At 35.3% G+C, this 20,048-nt stretch overlaps 3 protein-coding genes across 5 annotated transcripts; 1 reads left to right on the top strand and 2 right to left on the bottom strand.

The window, feature by feature from the left end:
• Window positions 1-217: 217 nt before the first annotated feature.
• LOC101243993 (anaphase-promoting complex subunit 2) lies at window positions 218-8,681 on the bottom strand. Of its 2 annotated transcripts, XM_010322386.4 has the most exons (16): window positions 8,213-8,681; window positions 7,488-7,577; window positions 6,631-6,862; window positions 5,925-6,220; window positions 5,676-5,747; window positions 4,885-5,126; window positions 3,667-4,083; window positions 3,331-3,532; window positions 3,080-3,194; window positions 2,917-2,993; window positions 2,235-2,354; window positions 1,999-2,087; window positions 1,822-1,903; window positions 1,547-1,738; window positions 913-981; window positions 218-800 (listed from the first exon to the last, which is right to left on the bottom strand). In XM_010322386.4, the coding sequence occupies exons 1-16, from the start codon at window positions 8,444-8,446 to the stop codon at window positions 678-680; spliced, it is 2,652 nt and encodes an 883-aa protein (XP_010320688.1). In that variant the 5' UTR covers window positions 8,447-8,681; the 3' UTR covers window positions 218-677. The 2 variants fall into 2 exon arrangements, with proteins under 2 accessions (XP_010320688.1, XP_069153847.1); XM_069297746.1 differs by lacking the exon at window positions 7,488-7,577.
• Window positions 8,682-9,716: 1,035 nt separating this feature from the next.
• On the bottom strand, window positions 9,717-13,789 carry LOC101243708 (pentatricopeptide repeat-containing protein). 2 transcript variants are annotated; one of them, XM_004238759.5, is made up of 2 exons: window positions 11,347-13,789; window positions 9,717-10,340 (listed from the first exon to the last, which is right to left on the bottom strand). In XM_004238759.5, exon 1 carries the CDS (start codon window positions 13,544-13,546, stop codon window positions 11,363-11,365), a length of 2,184 nt encoding a protein of 727 aa, XP_004238807.1. In that variant the 5' UTR covers window positions 13,547-13,789; the 3' UTR covers window positions 9,717-10,340; window positions 11,347-11,362. The 2 variants fall into 2 exon arrangements, with proteins under 2 accessions (XP_004238807.1, XP_010320687.1); XM_010322385.4 differs by having other exon boundaries at window positions 9,717-10,367; window positions 11,347-13,782.
• Window positions 13,790-14,474: 685 nt separating this feature from the next.
• On the top strand, window positions 14,475-17,229 carry LOC101268471 (mitochondrial uncoupling protein 3). Its single transcript, XM_004238757.5, has 2 exons — window positions 14,475-14,977; window positions 16,344-17,229. The coding sequence occupies exons 1-2, from the start codon at window positions 14,558-14,560 to the stop codon at window positions 16,884-16,886; spliced, it is 963 nt and encodes a 320-aa protein (XP_004238805.1). The 5' UTR covers window positions 14,475-14,557; the 3' UTR covers window positions 16,887-17,229.
• Window positions 17,230-20,048: the final 2,819 nt, after the last annotated feature.

The raw sequence follows: 20,048 nt of genomic DNA, 5'->3' as shown, positions 1-20,048 counted from the left end.
AAAAGGAGCCCTAATTCGGTGCTTTCGTGCTTGGCATGGGATGAACCCTATTTTCGAAATATTTTGACCAACCAAACCTGGAAAACTATGGTCAAGAGTTCGAATCACATTAAGAGTAAATGAAAAACTATGGTTAAGAGGTTGTTTTAGATAAAAATATACCTCTTCTTTTGAAAATAAAAAAGGCTAGTGTATTCAGTTTACATCATATACAGCATTCAGCAAATAAACAATGGCACCCCTTTCTATTGAAAACAAATGTGCAATCTTCTCAGTTTACATCATATACAGAAAATAAATGAACTGTTAACTTAATGACTAGCTAACCTTCTATAACGAACCAGATCCAACGTCTACTCTTGGATGGCTTTGTCTCTTTCTCATCGCGAAGGATCTGCTAATAAATATTACTAACAGTCTTACGCGTTTAGCATATCGAGTCATTCTAACCACAGGAATCTTCTTGATTTGCACTTACCCTCAGCTTGATTAAATAGCACGCAATGATGGACTGCAAGGAATTTACAGATATTTCTGCACTTGAAAAGAGAAGAAAAAAAGACCTCTCTGCAGTCAATGTTTGTTATTACCTTCTTAACGACACGTTATTGCATTTCATCAGTCTGAGGAGTGAAGATAAGATTTATGCCACCAATAGACAATATAGATGGAATTGATCACTTTTTCAGAAAGTACATTCCATCTCTGAATTCCAACTTCTCCTCAGCAACTAAACCAGATAAAAAGCTTTGCAGTTGTTGCAGAGATTTGTCATATGTAGGATCAGCAATGCAGAACATCTGCAGCAACAATTAGTACTTTTAATTCTTCGGTATTTCATGGCCTCATGCCACATCATAGTTCCTGAAGCAATTATAAATCTTATGAGTTATAAAGCAAATAATTAATTACCTTGAGAGTATTATGAATACGGTCCAATGCCATGCTGCCAAAATTGGTAAGCATCCCAGTGATAAATTTCTGCAGTCAACACCAGCATCTCATTAAACATAACACTAGTGTTTCTTTTCTGTTATTTTGTCCTTAGTTCTTTGCGAGAAGGATTTCTGTCCTTAGAACTATGAACTACCCTTGCCAATTTATGTTTAAAGATAAAAACATTTCAGACTTGTTAAATAGACATCCAATTGGCGGTAAGGTTTGGTAATGGTAGATAAAACATGGCAAGCCAAGATGCAGCCATCTCTGTCCTGCCTTGCAAAAAATTTCACAATGAGTTCCCTGTCAACTGATGTTTAAGCTTTTGAAATCCACTAGTAATTATTTTCTGTATCACTAAGGGAACTATGCACAAATATTTCAAAAACTCAGGTACCTCATTAGCAAAGAGAGACTCTGGACTAATTATATGATGATGTTAATGCAACTCAACCAAAGCTTCCACAATAATACACAAAAAAATAGTTTTACAGAAAAGAAAAGGCTTCTACTATTTACACTCAACTGTTAAGAGAGTGTATCAGATTCATATACTTAAAAGATCCATTTGAATGCAAAAGAAAGAAAAAGAAAGTCAAAAGATTACCTCATAGACAGTCATCTCTTTTCGCAATTGATCTTCAACAGAGGCCACAGAGCGTTCTCCGTCGTCCTCACCTGCCAATAGCTCCTCACAGCCTCCATCAATAGTTCCACTTTTACCAGTATCATTCATGGTTTCCACCAGAGTAAAAGCATGATCAGCAGAGTCTGCCCCCATTGACTCTGCCAGAATTCCCTAGTCAACCAAGTGAAAAAAGATCAAATAAATTCTTACTCCAGAAAACCATTTACTGATGAAAATGGAAGAGAGGAACTAACCTTGCTTATCCAAAAATTTATCCTCCTATTCAACACATCAACAGGTACTCCAACTGCAGCTGCAAGATTCTTAGATATCCACCTACAACATGAGGTGTACATACCCTTTACATCCATTCCCAATACTTCTCTGAAACAATTGGTAAAATAAAAATACAAAGATGATTGCGAAGTTACTTTTTCTGATCTTGAAACTGCATAATAATTGAAGCATGCAAAGGAGTAACATTAAACTGCATTGCTCTATCTTCGAATTGGAGCTCCAACTACAATGCGGTAAAAATGCAGTCAGGCATTTGGTTATATATCAAAGGATGCAGAGAATAGTGATCTTAGATCTAGAGATTATAAATCAACTGTTTATGTAGTTTCGAAAGTCACACGAGTCCCAAGTACACCGTACAGTTACTGACCTTTACACTGCCCAGATTTTTCTTCCATATTAGCTTACGTGGTGTCTTGACTTCAGTATACCTTTTAGCATAATCAGTCAGTAGCTGCTCCACAGGCTCTGGTAAGTTGATTGCCTCATCCTGCCATATATGTACCAGATTTTGTTACTTACTGGCAAAAACTAAACAAAACAAAGAAAGCTACATAAAGGCAAACGATTGACACTATTAAGTATGTTGCTCGGACTCTCTAAAAATGTTGACGCACTTATGCCGATCCTCCATGTTGAGGAGTTCGAGCAACATGGGGTGGGTGGGGGGGTGGGGGGACCCAAAAGAAAGGAAAGTAACTATCACTTCTCTGTCATCAACAAGGAAGATGTTCTTAACTATCAAGAATGTTTAAGGGGATATTCACTTAATTCAGACTAAGACCACGAATTGTGAACATAAAGGATTCAGAACTCATTAATTTATGATTATTTTGGATGGAGAAAACACAACTAATATCAATAAAATAAAATGGAGCAGTTCAGTTTGAAATATTTTGCTTGCACAATTCATATTTAATGTTTTCATATTTAACATCAAAGATTCTTGTCCAAATTGGATTAAGATGTTCCACTAGATGAGTAAAGACTTTTACTACCAATAGCTAGTAAATAAAGTTATTGTGACAGTAAATGTAAGAATAAGTGCATACCTGAATAGGAGGCCAGAAATTTGAAGATATGATGGTAGCATTAACATTATCTAGAGATATATCAAGGTCCTTTTGCTCTGTAATCGAACAAATCCAGAAATCGATGAGATTAATTAAAATTGTGGGAATCCCAAGAACAGGAGAAATAACTTACAACCGATACCTGGCTGTGGTTGATGCTTGATAGTTGCTTTTATATTTGTATTTGTCCTCTTTGAGTCGATCAAATCATTAAGCATTATTTCACATTTCTGCATGCTGCTTTCCCCAAAATGAATCTGAAAATGATAAAAATGTAAAGCTGACTATGTAAATCCAGATGAATCATATAGCAGTAAAGGTGTCTATTTTCAAGTACATCATGTGACTGATTGAGATGATAGAGAACTCAAACTCAGAGGTTTGATCACTTACCTTGAGAAGCTCTAGAGTACGTATTTCGGCATCAATATCATAATCAGATTTGTTCAAAAGCTTTTCGGCCAGCATTACACGGTATTCATTAACCAGCTGATCTTTGGAACCAATTATGCCAACTATCATACCAAGTATGTCAACCTTCCTTCGATATCTGCTTCCTTTCGATGGGTCGGCCTCTACAGGGTCAGGCTCCCAGCTTAAAGATTTCAGATCATAAAAGATATATGCATAAGATATAAAGGGCAGTGTACCCAAAAAAACAGATATAAAGTACAAGACAAAGTATGTCCTCCAATCATTTCCGAAACAATAGAGATGAAGATGGCATACTTTTGTGCATTAATCCATGCTTGCTTGTCATCGGAGTTAATATCATCATCAATAGTAGTGTTCTCTTGACTCTCTTCATCTCTGTTCAATTCTTCCAGCAGGCTATCCCCAGAACCGCCTGGTCCATTGGGATTTCCACCAGTTCCATCAGTAAGCATGGTCACAATGCATTTAATTGTATCTTTTCTCCCCCTCAGGTATTCCCTTATTGGTTCACCAACAGCTTCAAGAAAAACACCTGCAGGATCTATAGTTCGAAGTGCTTTGATTGTTGAAACATATTGGTGCAATATATCATTGGTTGAGGCACCAGCTGTTAGTAATCTATATCTCAGAGATGAGATAAAAGAATCTACCAACTTTGAATGTTGCCCAGTATACTCGAGACATTGTTTCAAGTCTTCAATAGCAGGAGCACTGTCAAATTTTAACAGTCAGTCAACTTGCAAGCTGAAAATTTAAGATCTTATATAAATAAAAAGTTACAATGTCGGCAATTGATAAGTGAAGAAAACATAAGCTTCATTCCCTTCATTTCCAACTGAATTGATACTAAAATGCCTAATTAGTACAGATAAAACTAGGAGAATGTTGCATCAAGTTTTATTTCTACAATGAAACAAAATGGATCCCAGCATAGTAAATTAGTTACAGGTAAGACTGGAAGAAACATGGGTAAAAGTAAAGATCAGGAGTTGTGAATACCATTACATCCTCTATGCATGTTATATCCACTTAAAAAATTAGTGACCTAATTAACTAAGTAAGAAGTGTTGCAGTTTGAATGGAAGGGAAAGGAGAGAAATGAGATGAGAACATGGGTGAGTTTAGTTCTTAGCTTCTGAGATTGAATTTTGGGAGAAAAGGGAAGCGATAAAGGTATGCAGAAAGTTCTAAAATTTCAATTCCATCCATAAGTGGGCGGAAACAGAGGGGAAACCCTTTCTAATGCCAAAAAAGATGCTAAATGTATTAACAAGAGAAATACTTTGTTAAGGGTATCAAAGTCAAATGATATCTCTTCCCTTCTCAACCAACCACCGAATTTACTCCTCTTCTCTTTTACAAAGTCTTCATTCTTTCTTTTCATTTCTTTCCTTCCAAATATATATGAGTTTTCTTGCTTATAAATCTGCTACAATATACACCCATGCGCTGAGACTGAACCCCCCACAAACAGAGAAGAAATGAGGAGAAGAAAATGGAATAGTAAATTACCTGTCCGGATAGTCCACAATGATTTCAAAAAGTTTGGCTATTCTGAGATCCTGCAAGGTTTCATAAGCATAATACTCTAAGCGCAACTGCCATCTAACAAGCCCCTCAGATGGAATTCCAGTTCCAGAATAGCACGAGGGGTGGGATGCCAGGGGAGATTTCAGGCCAGGGGAAGGGTCATTGCAGTTAGTAAAATCTCCAAGGTAATCAAGAAGTGCTCGTAAGAACTGAAGGGGCACAGCCTGCACAAATTGGTTCTCAATGTTAGTAAATTGGATCCAACAGAAATTTCCTGACAAGTCAGATTGGTCTAAACATAAGCTTATCCATGTTCTTCAAGTTTGAACAAAACTTCATGTAGAATTGATATTCAAGATAATATAGTCAACCTTTCACAAAGTTATTCTGTCATTTGTTTTGTCATCTATACAATGCCTCCCAAGCTATCGACACACAAATCACATGAGTGAAAGTATCACTATCAATAAATTGGTTAAACACATAATAAAACCATTAGATACATCTGACTCAAAAATGTCTGACTTGTCATATTGCAGGATATCAATGGAATCCAAACTAGTGCACTAGGCAAGGAAAAAATATTTCTTATTTCAGGATGCCAGTCACTTAATATCCCAAATGAATCAAATGACCACCACTATCTCTTCTATTAGTGCTGAAGAAGATAAATTTCAAAAGACCTTGCATTGCTACTCCAAAATAGAACTTTGAAAGGGCCTTTGTCACTGTATTTTGAGACATGAGATTGGGATCATGCAGATGAGACTAACCTGTATCCATGCTTTAATGGACTCCAAAACAGAGCTCCTATAGTCATCACCAGCCAAATCATGTACTTTGTCCTATCACCCACATTCAAAAGAATAATCGTGATCAAGATTAAGTGAATGTTTAATTTATATAGTTTGAAACGATTTCATTTTGTCAAATTAACAAAAATCAGAAACACCACAATTTGATTGATGTCAACTGAAAATGTAGATAAATCAACTGAAACTTTATCATTGTACGCCATGTACCTTTAAAAGAAAAAATATAGCAGAAGCATATGCATCTTCCGCCATAGATGTAAAACCAATATTTCTCAGATTACGAACAACCATTCCGATGTTCTTCACCAACTTATTGTTCTCTGAAAATACAGCATATTTATGGCTTATATCACTATCCATGTCACCACATTTGTAGGGAAGTTTGCTTTTCTCGTCTAAATCCATTTTATCATCCATGCCTAACTCCTCTTCATCCTCAGAGTTCGCAGCTGCAATTGTACTCAGCTCCTCCAGTCTTCCTTTGAAGTACCAGTGAAGTATCCCTAAAATAGTAAGGGGAAGGATAATCAAGAATTTAAAAATTTAAACTTTATAGGACATAGCCATAGAAGCATCTTTTGATATCAAGCTCCCCTTACCACTCTGTCTATTCTGAAAAATTGACGACAATGTAAATGTATAAGAATTTCAAACCTCTTCCTTGCCATTTTATATGTGTGTATTGTAAAGACGTATAACCTAACTTATAAATTCAGAAACCAAAGCCGTAAACCAGTGACTAAAGAAGTATAATTCCTATGTTGTAGTAACAACCCCAGGCAATGGTATTTAACATTTGAGTGATTGGCTACATGATTGGTCCAAGAACAAACTATCTTAGGACTGTAACTTCAAATAGGACAAAAACAAACAATCTAGGATCAATCATGTAGTGAGGAAGTAATCCACATACCAGGAAAATGGTGAGGAAGGCTAGCCAATAGAACTGAAGACACAATTAGTTGATATTTCGAGAGGAGATAAACTCGAGTAGAATCTGGGTTCGCTTGTCCTTGCAATTTGTCTTCTTCATAGGACTGTAAAGCACGAGCCAACAATAATAGGCACTTCTCCTGGAACTGCTTTTGAGATGATATTTCTTCCAAAGCTTTACATATTATTTGCTGAATTTCTTCTTCTAGAATCTGCATCAATACCAATCAGGATTTACTTATAAAATTTCCAAGCCCTAAAACCAAGTCATCGCTTGAGAAAGATAAATACGGCAAATGGAATCAGCAGCAATAACAAGTACATAACCATCCATATTCACTAGCTAGACAAGATAATATTGACAAACATTTTTCCATATAAATTACTTCCCAAAAATAATAAATGTAGTTGCCGTGTAAGGAAGCTAAGATTCAAAATATAAGCCAATTGCGACAGTGTTCAATAAATTTGTAGCAATGAAAGAAAGAAGTAAAGACCAAGAAACTATGGTAATCATAAAATATAATAACTAAATCCATTAAAAAGTTTAATCACTTACTTAAAAAGATGTAAATGGGTTGTTAGGTCATGTAATGTACAGATACTCTATCAAAGTAAGACTGGATTGGAACAGAAGTGTAGAACTTTACACGAAGGTACAAAAATCCAAAAAAAATTACAACAAATATAGAGAATTCTCATTAACAATAATCCTGCATCTGCACAGACACAGAAAGTTCCCAGTGAAAATCAAGTAGTAATCTATTTTTTCTAATTCCGTAGAATAGGTCTTCTCTTTAATGTAGAATGACATGACAAAGGATTCTATGTACGTACAAGATCCTTATTAGTTTCAGATGGTGCAGCATTTCTGTAAGGTTCAAAATAACTCCAGAACCTTTTTGCTCCATTTCTCTCAAAAATTTCCTGTTTGAACACAACACTGTCACCGTGAGTTCAAAAAGAACACCTAGTAGAGTCATAATGGCCATACCGGCTTTAAAATATGTAAAACTAGGTTAAATCACAAATTTAGGAAATGATGAATCAGTATGCATGGTGTGGCTGAAAATGTTTTCACATATAATATTTTTGTTGATGAAATCATTGGCAAATATTTCGAATATTGACCTTGGAGGAAAACATTTTCAAATTCAAGGTATTCAAACATTGAGATGATTTCATCAACCAAAATATTCACTGTGACAACACATTTCCAATTTAAATCCCTTGAATAGTTAAAATTGTCTTCTCCAAAATCAAAAATTTATGATAAGAGAAGAAAACTAATTCAGTTACTTAAGCGCGAAACTCATTTTCCATTTTTCTACTTATATCCAATATTATACCTTGAATAATTACCATATATCACCTACTATTATACTCAACCAAATGCAGGAAACAATGATCCAGGTCACAATTTTCCTCCAAAAAGGAACAATCTTTACTTGTATTTAGCGAAATTGAGTAGCTATGACGTTTTAGTATATTAATCTGCTTTCGGTAGATGAACATTTTATTGAAAACAAAATAACACTATGATGTAAAAATATTGAGCAGACCTCAATGCAACGAAGGAAGTGTTGTTCAACTAGAGATGAAAGGCCATGTTTGCAGAGATTCTTCGCTCGCATTACAAACTCATCGCTGAATGACAAATCACCACTGCCTTTGAGAAGAGCTTCTGAAGAAGAGCAAAAGCCATTCCAGTTTTCCGATATCACTGTTATGGAATCATCACTCAACGACTCCAATTTCTCCAAACCGCATCCCGATGAAGACGTATCGCACGTCATTTGTGAAGCTCTTACAAAGTTTGCTACTGATGATTTAGAAATCTACTTTTCCGGCGGAGAAAAAACCCTAATTGATTAAAAATCATGCATATAAAGATTTGTAATTGAGTTAGACCCGACAAAAGGAGACTTAGAGAGAGAGGAAAAAGTGAGGCTTTGGGTTCAAGTAAATTGTGCTCTGCTGCTTCAATGGTGTGAAGAAGAATCCAGCTCCTGCATTTGCCGCCATTTTCATGTTTGACTGCACTGTGACTAAGCCCATGTTCATACCCGACCCGACCCGAATTCTAATAGTCACAACATTCCAATAACTTTTTGAGAAGAACTTCAAAACAAATATAGTCTGTGGCTAGGTACGGAATCGTCTTTGTTAGAAAGTGTTTTAGCCTTCATTTTATAGCGCCTCGGAAAATACAAAATGATCGAGGATTGAAGAGCCCCATTCCACATCGCCTAGGGAATGCAAATTTGATCGGGACATGGAGAGGAGAGGCTTAGCATCAACGAGAGACATTCGACGCGAAACTAAATTTAACATAAAAACGCAAATTTAATCAAGGATCGGAGAGGAGGGACTTTGTTAGGGTAGCATGGGAATGCAAATTTGATTGAGGATTGGAGAGGAGGGGCTATGTTAGGGAGCGATTTAGTGTTAATATGAGATTTTCCGGCGCAAATTTAGATTTAGTCGCGCTCATATGAGTATATATCAGACACCGAGTGAAAACAAAATAAACAGTTTAGTTTGTGGCTTAACTATCATATAGATTGTCTAGTTACGACTCATAAAGTTGTGTTTGTTTGTTTGAAGGTGTGTTTGTTTATTGTAATTGTTCGCTTTGTATTATTCTCTTCACAATTACAAATTTAGTTGTGACAAAAATTGACAATTAATATAGTTTTCGCTCTCAATTTTAGATTTAATTGTGACAAAAATGAACAGTTATGTTGTTTCCACAATTTATTGCATAAACACTAAAAAAGATTTCAAACAATTATGTCTTAAACAAATATGGTAAGTGTGGAGATTTGTTTGGCATTTCTATTCTTGAAAACCAAATTGTTAAGAACCAAAGATTGATTAACCAAAAGTCGATAATAAACATCTTATTGGTTTGATTATCAATTTAACATGATCACAAAAACCAACAAATTGAAAATATTTAAAGATCAAATATCAAATCGGATCAAATTTTATGACCAAATAGATATTTGAAAATAAAATCTATAATCAAACGTTAACGAAGAAGGTAACAATTCAAGGAAGACATTTGGTGGAAAAGTTTGTAATTTCTGAATGCACTGCATAAACAAAAGCCATGTTCAAACATGAAAAAGGAGACCATCAAAGCACAAGGATACAACAGGAATGTTACTAATATTACTGTTCCATAAAAAAGAATGGAAGTACTCAAAATGAAAATATTTTGATCCTATCCTATTAATTTCTATACTTCAGAATGTGAAACAGTTAGCTTCAGACATAGAAAACAACTCCCTTCATGGACAACCGTCCTCGACAACAACAACTAGTCTAGCTGATCCGGTTTGAGAAGATGGTTCATCTGTTCTTGTTCCGGGGTGAACAGAGTATAGAAGCTTTATATGTTTCTTGGTGAGTCAAAAAACCTGGCTGCTCATCCTTTACAATCTTTAGAACAATAACTCAGTATCTGCTATTGCACTCACCTTTGTATCCAATCCGGACAACTTATGCATATTGACACTTTAACAGCACCAACCAAATCAAGAGGTCATGAGGCATTAAATATGGTAGGTACTTGCCGATCTTTGAACAGCGCGACACAAACAGCTGATAGAGTAAGTGGAAATCATCCCATCTGCTATGAATTATACCTATGCTCTACAATCTTGAGTCTTGGATGTGTTAAAGCTGCAAGAAACTATGCTTTAGAATTACCTGATCGGAAAAGGTACCTTTTTACAACGAAGTTATCATATAAATCAACATGAAAAATAAAACATTCAAACAAGATTGTATTAATACGAACCTGGAAATATTTACAGAACTTTGGAAAAGAATATCCTAGACAACCACTGAAAATGGTATAAACAACAATGATGCATCTCTACTTGTTTGGGAATAATAAATATCCTTAGTTTGCTGCTTAACCTCAAAAATGCTTCGAAAAGAAAAATACAAGAAAGGCATTCCATTCCACCTAGCAAATAACTTTTTTAAAAAATAAAAAAAGTGTAAAGACGGAGATGATACAGAGAAATACAGTAATCAGCCTTGGGACATAGGCATTCCAAAGTGCCATCATATTCTCAATCATTATAAGCCAACAGGATGGTTGTTGAAATACTTATACTTCATATTATCTATTAAGTAGACCATCTTAAGAAAGCTATCTGCTCAACATGCTTGAAGCACCATAAGCATTTCCGGTATTACCTATTCGAAGCAGGTAATATATTCCGCTACTGCAAGAGCTCCATGGGCAAAACTAACATATGGTATTTAAATATGGGTTTAACGTTGGGCCAAACTATTTAGTTGAAAGGTCAATTTTTTTGTAGCATACCAATCTTAACATCTCCAAAGAAAGTAAGAAATATGTAGCTTCTCCGGGATAGAATAAAAGGCCGTTCAGTTGATCTTCATAATAATGAGTGGGAAACTGAACACGTTCTTAAGAAATGCCAACAAATGTTAGGACTTGGGTGTTATGCCCTTAGAGTCGCATTCCCTGGTCGTGAAATTACATCTCGTGTCTCTGGTTATAAACTTTGGTAATTTCATGCTTATGTCTTTTCTTAATGAAGCATATTTATGTGATTTGTTTTACACAAAGAAAGAAAATAAAAAAGAAAAAAGGAAAAAGAGAAAAAGATCTTCTAGACGACAATAAAAAAAGTAATATACTAAGTATTACCTGAAGGTCAGGATCTTCACCAATAATCCTTACACGAGCACAATCCATCTTTTAAATGATGAAATCTTTTAGCATCTCGCATGATAATTTCCCGACCGACAAGCCTTGAAGCAATCTTTAATGCATTATGGCAATCACCACAGACACGCAGATTCTTTATAATCCGGATTGGTGATCGTGCAGAGCTATTCATAAGACCTTGAGCAAAAGCCAATCTCTCGCTGTGAGCCATTAAAGCGTCCTCTTTAGTTTCTTGGTCTACATCATGTAACACAAACTTCGTCTCTGGTATATAACCGTCCTCCTTCATTAGCTGCTTTAAACCCCTAAGCAATGCATATATCTTCTCATGATCGGGATGTGACCTATCTCCCGCACGATATTCATGAACTTTGCTTCTAGCCTCAAGAAGACTTTGAGCAGATTTCTTCTTCTCTTTCTCCGTAGCGATGTCTGATGCTTTTACAGCCAAAAAACCTGCCTTTGACTGTTCATCCAAACGACATGGGTCCAGGAGCTCAACAATCTCCGCACAACGATCCCCAAGCTCCAAGTTCCCATGAATTCTACAGAGATTCATCATGGTTTCCCATACATCAATACTTGGCTCTATAGGCATCCTTTCAATGAAATCCATTGCTTCATCAAGATATCCCGTACTTCCCAACATATCCACCGCTCCAACATATTGTTCCATGGATAGATCAATGTCATAATCCTTACTCATTGATTCAAAGTGCAACATGCCCTCAACTATATCACCAACAACACTACAAGCATGGAAGACTCCCAGAAACATTTGGCCATCAGGTTTCATCCCAGTTTCCTTGAATTCCCCAAACAATTCTATTGCATCTTCTCCAAGACCATTCTTACCAAGCCATGTAATCATTGTGTCCCAAGAAGTCAGATTACGTTGAGGCATTTTTCGGAACACTAGAAAGGCATCTTTCATGGAGCCACATTTTCCATACATTTCAAGAATCTTATTGTACATTTTGATGTCAAGATGAGGATGAGATCTCACAAGGTGCTCATGAATTGATTTAGCATCCTCAAGGGATTTATCCTCACTACACACATCCATCAACATAATATATCTAGACAAATCGACTGTGACATGTTGCTGCTCCAACAACTGCAAAACTTCTACTGCCTCCTTTACTTTGCCTTCTTTACATAAGTCATCAAGCTCATCAACTGAACCTTTTTTACTGCTGCTATCATCAGAATCAATCAACTGTTCGACAGGTGTTGCACTTCTCATTTCTTGATGGCCAACTATTCCATTCTGATATTGATAAGAAGCTTGATGTCCAGCACTAGAGGGGTTAAAGCTGCTTAAGTTTTGCTGATATCGCCCCATCATCTCCCTTGAGTAGCCACTTGAATTCGTATGCCTTTCCATGTTATAACCACTTGCATTTTGTGGATACTCAGATTGAACATTCCTTACATTTCCAGGGTCATAATTGGAAATGTTTTGCTGAGGCATTCCAACGTTTCTCATGTAATTGCCATTGAAATTCTGCTGTGACGTTACACTGTTTCCCCCATTTAAATTCTGTTGATAGTGTCCATATACTCCATTTTGACTCGACTGAGCTTCTAAACCTCCCTCAAACCTGGAACTACGATCATTTCTATTATGAACTAAATCACTTTGATAATCCTTTCGAGACCCGAAATCATTGTTTCTCCCAACTGTTTGCTGAAATTCATTTCTAGATGAAACATTAACATACCCAGATGAAAAGTTCTCATTTTTCGCATGTGGGTTCTGCTGAAACCCTTTGGTATCCTTTAATTCTTGAAATTCAGTTCTAGTTTTTTGCTCATAAACCTCACTAGGGTTCTGCTCTATTCTCCTAGAATTTCCACTATAACTCCCGCCGCCTTGCGTGCTACGAGATAACTGCTGATTATACGCCCATTCCTGATCCTTCCAGTTTAATTTATTCAAAGAACCCGTATTGTTCGAGTTATAATTCAAATCCCCATCTGGGTTTTGCTGAAAATCACTGTTATTTCCCCCCTTTGACTCACTATAATTATCAATCTCAGATATTTGAGTAGCAGTACTGGTATTTCTTAAAAAATTAACGAACTTTAACGATTCTAAATGAAGAGATTGTCTGCTTACCTTTGATAGAGTTCTCAATGATTTGGATGTCAGTATGGTGGCTCTACTTCTATACATCTTTTTGGCGATTATTTGATGAGCTTACGCAACAGAAAAAGGCGGCGCTGCGGCGGAGCAATGGTGTTTCCGACTGCTTAAACCCTCTAACAGTCGAGGCTTTAGATGTGAAGGCGACGACGAAGAAGGTTTGTAGAAACAAGAATGTATGATATGATCCCTTTACTTTTGGAAAATACAACATGAGACCCTTTAATTTTATTTCATTTCAATGTTTATGAAAAAAATAGAGACTATAGTGTGAAAATATTAAATATTAAAGACAATGTATATATATAAAGAGAAATTGATATATGATTCAAGTTCGAATTAATACGTAAAAGAATTTTATTGACTTTGTATTTATAGAATAAAAGAAGATGTTTGAAAAAGTAGAAGTTAATAATGTGTTGTTAATATTTTTATTGATTTGAGCTACTCTTAAGTTATTTATTTAAATTACTCGTGAGTTGCTTGCTTAAGCTATTTATAAGTAAGTTATTGTTTGAATTATTTGCATGTTATTTATTTAGTCGCAAACTTATCAAAAAAATATGTGTGACTATCATATTTGCAATACCTTCTCTTGAATGTTCAACTATTGATAAAAAGAAATACAAAAATTTATAAAAATCTTACTAATTTCGGAGCAAATTACTCAAATACATTATAGTTTGAAATATTACAATTTTTATCAGATTTTGAAGCGTTCAAATATATTTAGATAAGTATAAGTATATGTAGCTCGAGATACACAAGATAAAAAATTAGATGTAATTTATTTTGAATACAATATATCCAATGAATTTGCGTGAATCTGAGGTACATAACAAATCTTGCTCGCGTCCCTCACTTTTCTCCCATGTGATTCGTCACTCTCCTATGTATCTAGTATCTCAGATACATACGAATCACACTATATATTCAAATATTTGTATGTATATTTAACATGACTAACTCTACACTTCCCATCAAGCTTTAGCCACGGCCCAAGAGTTGAAGATGGGCCCGGCTTCAAAGATTTAAGTGTATATGGTCTATAACACTGATGCCTCTGAGGCCTGGACCACTAGCTCAATGAAAGCCCAAGAGTTTAACGATGGCCGGAGAGCCCATACAACAAAGTTAGCAGTGACGGCGATGTCGGCAACGGCGGCGGAAACGGCGACGTTTCCGGTTGACCTCATCAAGACGAGGCTTCAACTCCACGGCGAATCTCTTGTTTCGTCTCGACGGACATCAGCCGTCCGAGTAGTGGCGGAGATCTTACGAAACGACGGCGTTTTAGGACTATACAAGGGATTGTCACCGGCGATTATAAGGCATATGTTTTACACTCCAATTCGAATCGTAAACTATGAGTTTTTGAGGAATTTTTTGGTTCCTGCTGATCATACACTTTCTCTGTCAAGCAAAGCTATTATTGGTGGAATATCTGGAGTTATTGCTCAGGTAAAGTGAGATTTCATTGATTTTTGGAATTACGTTGTTGTATTGAGCTTAATAAATTGGAGATATTGTGTTAACTCTCCACTAATTCCACGGGATACCATGGGAGTAGAGATTTGAATTTGAGACCTTGTGGTGCTCAACGCATTTCTTTTATTAATTGTATATGAAGGAATTTGACTTGTAAGGGAGGAATATTTTGGTTTGGTGTATGTACTCTGTTAATAGTAGTGTAAGAATGTGTTGTGAAAAAATGGCTGAAAATTAGTTTGATAAGGAAACTATTGTTCAAGGTTTCAACTTTATATAATTAAACATATTGAACCACTGAAAAGTTGGTGTTAAACAGTATTATTAGTAAAGTAGTGTCACAAATTTTGAGTTAGGTGGTCAATAGAGTTGGATACGCGACTAATGCAATGAGTGAGTAGAGCTGATATCTCATTCATATTGCAGAAGTCCATGTGAATTCTGAAAATGTAAACATTAGATTAGAATTTGTTTTCTATAAGCGGTGAATGGTCGGTCATCTTCTTGTTTATAGAGTGGATTGCCTTATTTGTGGTGTCCCCCGCTTCTTTTGCTTACTTTGATGAAGATTAGCCCTTCAAAGAGGAAAAATGTTTTCGTTTGATGGGGATTCATCAGAATCTGAATTGAGTAGAGCAACTAATTGTTCATTCTTTAGGGAAGAGGAATCTCTTTATTACATTGTCAATTCTTCATTTCCTTGGTGCTACCCGAAACTTTTGAGTAAGTGGATGAAGGACTAGTGATCGCCAGAACAAAACTTGGGTATCGTGATTTGTTATTTTTGCGGACTAGAAGAATACAAAGTTCTTTGTAGTTTTTCTTTTTGATTAATTTGCCCATTCCGAGTAAAAAACCAGTTGTCTTAAACATTGTATATAACAGTTTCTGTTTTGAAATTTTATTTACTGTACCGAGACATGTTGGTAGGTGCACTTGGAAGGGTTTATGAAGCGTGTATCTGTTCATGTTTGTGAATTTATCACGCTAGTATGTTTATGGAAACTAAGTAATTCCTTTTTATCTCTCCACCATAGATTGATTCGTCTACAAACCCCTTCTCTTCTCATCTTTAATTTAGTCATTTTTATGATTCCACGTGATGCTATCTTATTTATGTTTTACATCTCTGATATCCTGTAGCTTTGTGCTTGTTGGGAAGAAAGTAAAAAATAACCAGCTAATGCAAATCGATAAAAGAAACCTTGATACTGCTAAGCAGAGAAACAATGATTTGCGACTTGTCTTTACTAGGGTGCTGTACTTGAGCTTTCAATTCCTTACGTCAGCAGGACTTACTGTAGAACATGTTATAGTTGCATTACTTCTTGTGATTCAGGTTGTGGCAAGCCCAGCTGATCTTGTCAAAGTTAGGATGCAAGCAGACAGTAGAATAGCAAGCCAGGGTCTACAACCTCGATATTGCGGGCCATTTGATGCCTTCAACAAGATTATTCAGACTGAAGGCGTCAGGGGACTTTGGAAAGGCGTGCTCCCAAATGTCCAGAGAGCATTTTTAGTTAACATGGGAGAGCTAGCGTGCTATGATCATGCAAAACGCTTTGTGATCAATAACAACATAGCAAATGATAATATATATGCACACACGTTATCATCTATAATGTCAGGCCTGTCAGCCACTACATTGAGCTGTCCAGCAGATGTAATTAAGACAAGAATGATGAATCAGGCTGCCGATAAGCAAGGGAATTGCAAGTATAGAAACTCCTACGATTGTCTTGTCAAAACGGTCAGAGTTGAAGGACTCAAAGCATTGTGGAAGGGATTCTTTCCTACATGGGCTAGGCTTGGCCCTTGGCAATTTGTATTCTGGGTATCATATGAGAAATTCCGACAAATTGCTGGTCTCTCTTCATTCTAAACAATTCATCACGCTGAGTGCTGTATAACACAGTGAAGCAAAGGTTCGATTTTCAAATTTTGTTCCCTTTGATTGATCTTGAGTTATATCTATGTTGTATCTTAGTGTGTGTTGAGAAGCCAAGTGTGCTTCTTTACTCCCTTTTGTAGGAATACTTGGGTAGACAGAGTCTTCTACTTGGAATTATTCATCATAGGCGTTAGTTAGTTAAAGAATGTATTCTACGGGCCGAATTCTGTTTCAGACAAGAAACTCTATTTAAGTGGAAAAGGACATAGAGACGAATTCATTATCTAACTCATTATCTATCGAATAACGAACTCATCGAGATTTCTATCCAAAAGGATTTGTTTTTCTTGTGATTATGATCAATGTAGAAAGACTTTGATAATATTATATATATATATATATATATATATATCATATATTACTAAAAGCATGAACAAAAAAGTTGAAAGTTGAATTACGGTTTTATCCTTTCTATAAATTAAATTATTATAAAATATTTAAATATTTGATTGTATAAATTTAATTAAATGTTAATGAGTTTTAGACTTTCTAAGATTAATTCCTAATTAAATATCTAATTTATTAATAATTATCATCTATAATCTATATGTATATAATAGTTATAATTTTTTTTACAAAAATCTTTACCTAAATTTTTTTTTCTTTTCCTCTTCTTATAACTTTTTCCTTAACCCCTCGCATGAATAATATAATTGATGTGGATAAAGTATTATCTTTTATGATAAATAACGAAATTTAATAATTTAAAGGGTGCAAATCTACGAAATGGATACGCACATTGATAATGTTCTCTTGATTATTATTAAAGAATGACTCTTGCTTCAAAAATTTAAATTCATTAATGCTTAATTACATGAAAAGAATTTTAGTTGTTCTTTTTACATGGTTTGCTAACTTTAATTTTTTTTCTTCATATTCTTTATTTATTTATTATTATTTTCTAATTACTTATTTAACTTTTATACTCTTAATATTCATAACTCTCATCTTTTCATATTCATAACCTCCAAATATTTAAACTAAAATTTTAAGATATCTTTTGATATTCCTCCTATTCTATTTATATAAATTCAACTTCTTTATCTCATGAAACCCTTATCAAGGTTATTAGGCTATTATTTTTATTCTATAGTAAAAACAGATGATGAAGACTCTTGAATTTTGATAGGATATGAAAGGAGTCGATAAAAACTCAGAGAGTTATGTACTAATTTTGTACTTATATTTTCATCTATATATATATACATCAATCTTATGAGAATAATGTCTACATTGTATTTTTTCTTAAATATTCTGTTTCTTTGTCTTTTTTTTACTCTTTTAGATTTCTTAATTTAGTTTTCTATGAATGTTTTATTGTCGTAAGTCTTTGAATTTTGTAATTGATACATTTTATTATTCATTACAATTTACATATATATTTCCATGAGATTTTAGTCATTCTAACGTATCTATAAAAATTCACATGAGTCACACGTGCGAAACACGTCCTCAGAAACTAGTGTGTGTGTGTGTGTGTGTGTGTATATATATATATATATATATATATATATATATATATATATATATATATATATATATATATATATATATATATATATCATTTGAAAAAAAAAAGGACGTATCAGTCACGCATCCTAATTGGTGAGCTTATGCCGGCCATAGTCCCTTCCCTACTCTTAGTTTGCTTTAAAGGCACCATTTTCGCGAGTAAAAAGAACATGTGCTTAACCGAATGGATCACAGGTTTCTGCTCCACAGTCTGAGTTCCTTGGTTCGCCCTTCCAGGCTTGGCTCCAGTCTCTACGGGCTCAGCAGCAGCTTCTTGGGCTGGGCCACCAGCTTGAAGCTGTTCCTGATGCTGGACTTCAGCAATGGTAGCCACTGCTTCTTCAGTCTGAGAATCTGCCTCTTTGTCGCTTGCGGCCTGGGCGGCTCGGTTCGGCCGAGCCCGTAGGCGTGGTGTTTTGTCCGTAGTTGGATCGGCAAATCGATTGGCGATTTGCCTTACTTGGCTTACTTGCTTGATTGAAAGAGTTTTCCCGTTGGATATATATATATATATATATATATATATATATATATATATATATATATATATATATATATGAACTTTATGATGCAAGTCAATATTATTATTTTTTATTTTAACTAAATAATTCGTTTCTTAATCACCTCTTCGTAGTTCATGCTACATTACTCATCGATAAGGCTGACTATTTCAGTCCGTATTTATAAAACTAATTCATTTCCTCAACCCACCCCTTTGCACTATCCAACCATCCCTACCTACCTACCTCCACCTATCCCGCACCCCTGTACAACACCCATCCTAGGGTTGGAGATCGAGTCCCGAGTCAGAGTCAGGTACGAGGATCGGGGTTGAAAGTTGGTCTTGAGTTTGGGTTGGAGTTTTGGTTCCAAGACGAAGTCTAGTTGGGATGGAGAGTTAGGTTCAGGATCGAGAGTCGTGTATCTGGTCAAGTTTGGTAGTTGGGTCCGAGTTAGGGTTGGGATCATAGTTGGGTCTCCAATTCTATATTAGAATTAGGGTCACGCTAAGGTAGGAATCGGGAGTCTAGTCAGAGTCAAGTCTTCGGTCTCAGGTCAAGATTGAGAGTCGAGCTTCGGGTCTTGGATCCCAGGTCTCGAGTTAGCTTCGGAGTTGGTTCCCGTGTTGGGTTGGGAGTCGTGTCATGGATCGGGTCGGATGGTAAGGTTGATAGAGAAATAAAAAATCTCTCTTACTTTATAAAGAAAGTCATTTTTCTTAAATTAAAAAAAAAAGTCTATTTAAAAATTATTTCTTAAAACATGAATTGGAAAACATTTTTAATTTAATCCTGCCAGACTCACCCTTAAAATAAATTCTTTTTACTTATAAGGTGATTTCAAATTTTTGTCTTTTAACACGTTAAAGTGAATTAGAACCATTATCCTCCATTCATATTTTATCCGATCTAATATTCTTTACACACATATTCACAAGTCAATCCAATCTATTTAATACTGTATTTTCAATCCGATCTAATCCACTCACTTGTTAACACAAATATTAAAATTAACATATGTCAATGTTAATTAAACATTTCAATACAATTATACTCTTGTATATACGTATATTTGTACTCA

The sequence above is a fragment of the Solanum lycopersicum genome, chromosome 5 (genome assembly GCF_036512215.1).
Source record: "Solanum lycopersicum chromosome 5, SLM_r2.1".
NCBI lineage: Eukaryota > Viridiplantae > Streptophyta > Magnoliopsida > Solanales > Solanaceae > Solanum > Solanum lycopersicum.
The sequence above is the reverse complement of the archived record's forward strand: the minus strand, read 5'-3'. Positions and strand labels throughout refer to the sequence as shown.

Bases quoted from the DNA above. Each gene is read 5' to 3' on its own strand.
- LOC101243993 (XM_010322386.4), bottom strand. From the start codon at position 8,446: ATGACGTGCGATACGTCTTCATCGGGATGCGGTTTGGAGAAATTGGAG. The intron at 2,355-2,916 runs GTATGCACTTAT...CATATATGGCAG, and splicing joins ATTTCTGGCCTCCTATTCAG to GATGAGGCAATCAACTTACC. The intron at 801-912 runs GTAATTAATTAT...TTGTTGCTGCAG, and splicing joins GTATTCATAATACTCTCAAG to ATGTTCTGCATTGCTGATCC.
- LOC101243708 (XM_004238759.5), bottom strand. From the start codon at position 13,546: ATGTATAGAAGTAGAGCCACCATACTGACATCCAAATCATTGAGAACT.
- LOC101268471 (XM_004238757.5), top strand. From the start codon at position 14,558: ATGGTCTATAACACTGATGCCTCTGAGGCCTGGACCACTAGCTCAATG. The intron at 14,978-16,343 runs GTAAAGTGAGAT...CTTGTGATTCAG, and splicing joins TATCTGGAGTTATTGCTCAG to GTTGTGGCAAGCCCAGCTGA.